Here is a 6,836-nt window from a genome sequence, read left to right on the forward strand (position 1 = left end):
TGCATCATGTATGAACTTTAGCCAATAATAAGGTGTCATGTTGGTTTTTCATTGTAAGAAGCGCACTGTACTAATGTAGGATGTCAACACTGGAGGAAGCGAAAGTGGTTGTGGGAACTCTCTGCACTGTGTCCACAAGACTTCCAGGAATCTAAAACTGTCCTAAAATAGGAAGTATAATAAAAAAAAAAAAATGGTTGGTTATAATATGATAGTGGGATATACTGAGGCTCTTGGGATTTTGCAGTTCTACTCTTTACTGTTATTCTGCCCCCAGCACTCCTTGGCCTAAGACTGCATTCGGTGTGTTTGTGATAGAAGAAATGAAAAAGTACTGAAAGTTGATATTTCACGCATTTCTCTGTGTCTAAGTTTGATGGACCTTTGCTGCAGGAGAAGGGACAGGTGGCTGCTCATTTTGGCTCCAGGGTAGTTTCCCTGCTGGGGTGCACGGGCAGGCCGGCATCTTGCGGGGCTGGGGTGGAAGGGGACAGGGAGAACTATGGGACTATGGGACATCTTCTTTCTTGAGAGGCTGAGCAGGATGGTTCTAGTCCTTCCTGTCCTAACTGGAAAAAAGTTCCTTTCATTAAAAAAAAAGAGGGTATTGAAGTAACATTGGTTTAAAACTGCATGTTTTTCAGGGGCACAGCTTTGCCATTTGACAACTGTATATACATCTTAATCCCCTCCATAAGTCTGGTTTCCACCATGCAATTGTAACAGGGTGGTCCCCAGGAAAGGGGGAGGTTCCAGGTTCCCTGCCCCACCCAAAAGGAGGGTGGAGCTTAGCAGAGAGAAGAAGCCTGCAGAGGAAACTGAGGAAGGGAGGAAGCAGGATGGAGCCAGAAGGAGACCTGGAGGAGGCACATGGAGCCAAGAGACACATGAAGAAACTGCGCTTGCCTTTTGGTCGTGGACTGGGTGACACAGATGTGGGTGAGAGACCCGTGGGGGGGTGACATTGTTGGTTTTTGTCTTGATTTTGATTTTTTCCCTCCAGACTTGTCTATTTGCTTCTGATCCTTTTCTGTGTGTCCCCCTAGAAGATGCTTTAGACTGTGGCAGGCTTTGGGGCCTTGCTCTGGGCCAATCCTGCTTGGGTGGACTTTTACCCACGAGGGGACAGGTAACTTTTGGGTGCTTGATTTAGAAACTATACTCTTTGCCTTTCCTGTATTGTTTCCTATTGTATTAAAGTTCCTTTTCTTTAAAATCTCATGTTTTGTGTTGATACGGCAGATGGCAGAACCCATTTAGAGCAGGCAGGTTTGCGGGGTCTGGGCTGCCCCTCTCCCTGCCCTGTAACACAATTACTTTGCCAATTCTTTTGCCCAATACTCAGCCCCTCCCCTCAGCCCTCTGGCTGGAAGAGTAGCTTGATTTTCTGCAGTTTTTCGTTCCTATAAGCAGAAAGTCCTGTTTTGTTTGTTTGGGCAGAAATTCGTTTGTACCTTTGTTGTTGTAGGGAGCAAGCACTCGTTTGGAGAGGCCTCCTGACATAACCGCCACAGTGGTGATTTTCATACAAGTGCCCTAAAGATGATGAGGTCACAAGATAAAGAGAAATCACGCAGAGAAAACAGTTTCCTCAAAATGGGGAGAGGGAAACATTGCAATAGTGAACCCGCGGGCTCTGCACTCACTAGGGATCCCATTACCTTGACTGCCAGCTTCTTGCTCAGATTTAGGATGAGTCTCTCTCATCCCCCGCTGGGTAGATTTGTCTAGAAAGATACTCTGCCAGCCCTGTGTGACTCTCCTACACTCGACGCATCTTTTTCTTTCTTCCAGGGGCTGCTGAGGGAAGCAGCTTCATACAATGAGTCCCGTCATTCACCAGGACATGGCAGGCAGCCTTAAGGTTGGATCCCCGCCTGGGGGTGGGTGGTTCCCTGGGTGGGCTTGTTTTTGCAGGGACAAAGTTTAGCAAGAATCTATGAAGACAAGTCTCTCTTCTCTCTCTCTCTCTCTCTCTCTCTCTCTCTCTCTTTCTGAAAGGAGATGTTGCCTTCTTGGGCCCATTTTTCAATGTCTCTGGAAACTCTTGTGTCTTTTTTTCCTAAACATACTCTTTGGAGAAGTCTGGAGAGGAAAGAAGTGTGGTCCAATTGTATGCAGATGTCAAGCCAGACCTCCAGGAGCAGCAGTGAGGGAAATCTCACTTAAGGCAACCTCTGAGGTGGGAAATGAAGCCTGGGTGGGGGGAGTGGCGGTTGGGGGGGGGATGTGAGGAATGGAAGTCTCTGAATCAGAATGATAAGCTGCCCCAGAAAACCCACAGAGTGCCTCTGAGTCCTGTCTTTCCCCAAGAGGAACTTTTTAAAAATGGCAGGAAAGTAGATGTTGAGCTGGGCAATCCATCGAGTGGCTAGAAGAGTAGTTTGGTTTTCTGTAGTTTTTCTCACTTGATCAGAAAGCCATTGCATGACATAGTTTGGAAAGAACTGTCAGAAAATGTAAGTGAATATTTATCTTCTCTTGAGGTAGAAAAAAATGTTTCCTAAGCATAGCATTAAAGATAGAACAGAAAGGAAAAGATCAATGAATTTGACGCAGCAAAAATGAAAAATGTCTGCATAAAAAGGCCTTCAATAAACAATATTAAAAGGCAAGTAACAACCTCGAGTGTTTCCAATAAACACAGCAGACAAAAGATCTAAAATCTTAAATATAAGGTTTTTTTTTTTAAGATTTATTTATTCATACAAGAGCTGAGGTACAGGCCAGAGACGCGGGAGGATGAGAGAATTCACCAGAGACAGAGTGGGGAGCAGAAAAGGCAGACGGACCGAAAGCACTGCTGAGGGGAGTAGCCGGCAAGACAGGAGAGGTCTGACGCGCCATGTGGGTATCGCCCTGGTTGGCTGGGAATCAAACCCATGCTGCAGAGGCTGTGGACAGCTTCACAGGACTACGCTCAACCTGCTGCGCCACCAGGGAGGTCCTTAAATATAAGGACTCTTATAAAGAAAGTAAAAGAGGATTAGATACCCTAATAGGAAAAAATAGGTCAATAAACAACTTGGCTATTTATCAAAGAAAAATGCAAATAGACAATAATTTTATGAAAAAAAGTTCCATAAAACTAGTAAACAAGGAAATGGACATGAAAACAATCCTGAGGAATCATATTCATCAAATTACAAAAAAAAACCCAACTAGGATTGATAAATGTCCATCAAAAGTGGTATTTACAGGTCTCCCTGGTGGCCTAGGGGTTAAGCCTCAGGGCTATCACCACTGAGGCCTAAGTTCCATCCCCAGCCAGGGAGCAACCCACATGGCGCAACAGACCTCTCCTGTCTCACCCGCTGCTCCCCTCAGCAGTGTATTTCAGTAAATCTGCCCATTCTGCTCCCCACTCTGTCTCTAGTGAATTCTCTCACCCCCTGAACCTCTGGCCTACAACCCTGTTCTTCTATGCAAAAAAAAAAAAAAAAAAAAAAGTGGTGTTTGCACATATGCAGAATACCAAGTCATGATTCTGAAATTTGGCAACTTGTTTCAAAAGTCTTAAAAGTAAGTTTTCCCTTTGGCCTAGGAATTATTGCCAAGAAATAATTGAACGAGTCCTCAACGATGTTCAGCTCAGTATTGTTTAGAACAAAAGAGCCCCTGAGTTGCAATGTTGTCTCCAACAAGAGGGGCGACTCAGTGGGTTCCACTGCAGTAGTGGTCAGTGGCTCAGGCGGGACCATGGGCTGTCTGGGCTCACATTCTGCCTCCCCACTTAGGAGTTGTGTGGCTTCTCTGTACTTCAGTTTCCTCAGTTGTAGGACGAGGATAATTGTATAGCACCTGCCTCGTTAGGTTATCATGAGCATTAAACCTTACACTGCGCAAAGTTCCTGCAGAGTCTGCTAGTGGTTACTATTGTTTTTCTTCCTATTGATACAACAGGAGTCACTATATGTGTGTAGACGAACATGGAAAAGCACAACGAAATAGTCTGATATATATCAAGCGGGAAAAAAAAGCAGATGACCGAAGAGTATCCTTAATATAGATGATTTTATAGTGTGTCTCTGTAGCTGTTCTGTGTCTACCTGCAGAGGGAAAAAGACTAGCAACAGACAAAACATTAATACAGTTTGTTTCTGGGTGACTTTTAGTTCCTCTTAACTTTTTCAAATTTTACAAATTTTCACCATACTATTTTTGCTTTTAATCAGAAAATTTAAAAATACAAAAATCTATTTGGAAAGGCTCACTATTCATTTGTGGCCCTGGGGCCCAGCGCGCGGGCAGGGTGGAGCATCCTTCCTGCTCTTGCTAAAGGCTCTAATTTCACTCTGCCTCTGTCCCTGTGTCTTCCCTTCCCCAGCCAGCCTGAGCCTGGGCTCAGCTGTTCCAGTGGAAAAGCTGAAGCTGGTGAGATTTGGGGTGTCGGGACAGCCCCAGAGTGAATCCTGTTTGAGGAGGAAGTGGAACCAACACGGGTATCCCCCTGGGGGGATGTGGCGAGTGGCCCACAGCTGCTTTCTCACTGCTCGGCAGTAGAATGTTGAGAAGCTTCCTGTAGTGGGGCTTCTGCAGGAGCAGGGCTGGTGTCAGATAAGCATTTTGAATGTTATAAAATACTTATTGTCCTCAGTGACTTGACTTCCTGTTCTGTCTCATTGCCCAGGATGGCTAGATATTGACTTTGCTCTCATCTCCTGGGTCAGGGGAGAGAACCAGGAGCAAAAGAGGCCTCTGATCCTAAATGGTAAAGGGAAGTCACAGCACACAGGAAGGTTCTACCCTCTCTCTTTGGCTGAGAGCAGATGGGACTTGGGTGTGTCTTGGTCTCTGAGTCACTGATGGGTTAGTTTCATTCTCTGAGGCTTTTTCTGTGTTTTACCACTTATTTCTGGAGCCTGCAGAGTGGGGGTGCTCCACAATGCAACTGGGTGGTGAAGAGCTAAAGGGGTGATTGGGAGAATGAACACAGGAACAGGTGGGTGGGAGGCTGCCTGGCTGGGGAAGGCGGAGCTCCAGGCTGACCTACTTGAACTGCCTTAATCTTTCTCCTCCTTTAAACTTCTCAGAGGGAAGGATGCACCCCACTCACCTTGGTTCTGTATTACAATTTATCCTGCTCCCAACATTGAAGCAGAGGCCATAGCAGGCTAAACACAGGTTGTTTGTGTAAATAAGGGAGGTTCTTTGATAGCTGAGGGTTCAGGTGTTTTGCATGCAAAGTCTTTTGGGAGAAGGACAACTAGCAAAATTTCCAAACCAAGTCCCAAATCCTGGTGTCCATGTGAACCGGGGTTCAGTAGAAATCTAGCTGGACAAATGGCTTAAGGACTTAAAGGAGCTACCCTTGGCTATCTGGGGAGTGTGTTTTAGGACAAGGAAAATCAGGTTTCGAGCTTATTTAAAGGTAAGAAGGCAGAAATAACACCATAAGGAAACAGAGCTCACTCTGATGATTCATGCTCAGAAATCAGCCCTAGGGAGACACCACTCATCAGGGCAGGGCCTCTCTGGAAGGACTGCAGGAGCCACCCCCTGGGAGCCTCATCACCCCACTAAGGGCTGCGAGCAGAGGTGAGGACAAAATGGTTGTTACGTGGAGACTGGGGTCCCTAGCAGCCAGCAGTGAAGGAGAGAGTTATGTGCTCACTGGGACTCTAGCCCATTACTCTTCGTCTTGATTTTTCAACATTTCTTCTCCGTTGGGTCCTTCTTCCTGTAAATACCAGGCGACCCAAACTCCTTATATGAAAAAATCCTAAATTTATCTCCCCAAGGACTATCAGCACATCTTTCTTCCCTTTCACTACCAAAATTCTCAGCAAAAAGACTTAGACACTCGCTTTTTTTTTTTTTTTTGCCTCTTTGCTTCCGAGAAAGCAAGATGGGTCACCAGCAGCTCTACTGGAGTCACCCGAGAAAATTCGGCCAGGGTTCTCGCTCTTGCCGAGTCTGCTCAAACCGACACGGCCTGATCCAGAAATATGGGCTCAACATGTGCCGCCAGTGTTTCCGTCAGTACGCCAAGAACATAGGCTTCATCAAGTTGGACTAAATGATCTTCCTTGAATTGGCTGTGGAGAAATCTACTGTAAAGCAGAAACTAGTTTTTTGTACATAAAATAAAATACTTCAATTATGAAAAAAAAAAAAAAAAGACTTAGACACTCAAAGTCCCTCCCTTCCCCATAACTTGTTCACTCCTTATCCCTTAGATGACTTTCCTGACTGTTTTTACTGAAATTGCAGCCAAAGGTCACCATGACCTCCAAGTCCCCGAATTAGTCATCTCTGCTCAGTTCCTTTTCTACTTGAATTTTTGGGATAACATCTGCTCTCAAGTTGAAACTTTCTATTTGGACTTCAGGGGCCTCAAAGTACAGCAAGTCCTCCCTAAGCCCCACCACTTTAAGTGAAATGAGGGGTAGTGAAAGCTGGCTTATATTTTTCTAATCATCATTATAGAGAATGAAATGCCATTATTTGAGGACCTGCTATATCTTGAGTCCCTGCTGCTGGGGCCTTCTCCTCCAGTCCTTCTCGGTAATTCTCTCCTCTGCTTGCCCATGGCAGACAGTAGTTCAGGGGCACACATCTAAGCACACCTGGGCTTAGCACAGGGCCTGGCACTTTGTAAGGCGCTGCCCGGGCCTCCTGGTGTAAGGGTGTGGTCCCCAGGAAAGGGGGAGGTTCCAGGTTTCCTACCCCACCCAAAAGGAGGGTGGAGTTTAGCAGAGAGAAGGAGCTGGAGAGGAGACTAAGGAAGAAGGGAAGCAGGATGGAGCCAGAAGGAGACCTGGAGGAGGCACGTGGAGCTGAGAGATACGTGAAGAAACTGCGCTTGCCTTTTGGTCATGGACCAGGTGACACAG

The 6,836-nt window shown here is 46.0% G+C and overlaps 1 protein-coding gene across 1 annotated transcript; it reads left to right on the forward strand.

The window, feature by feature from the left end:
* Positions 1–5,848: 5,848 nt before the first annotated feature.
* Positions 5,849–6,184, forward strand: LOC311178278 (small ribosomal subunit protein uS14-like; the record flags this gene model as incomplete). Its single annotated transcript, XM_084244750.1, has 1 exon — positions 5,849–6,184. One exon carries the CDS (start codon positions 5,849–5,851, stop codon positions 6,017–6,019), a length of 171 nt encoding a protein of 56 aa, XP_084100876.1. The 3' UTR covers positions 6,020–6,184.
* Positions 6,185–6,836: the final 652 nt, after the last annotated feature.

This window comes from Talpa europaea (genome assembly GCF_964194135.1).
Source record: "Talpa europaea genome assembly, chromosome: 10".
Taxonomy (NCBI): Eukaryota; Metazoa; Chordata; class Mammalia; order Eulipotyphla; family Talpidae; genus Talpa; species Talpa europaea.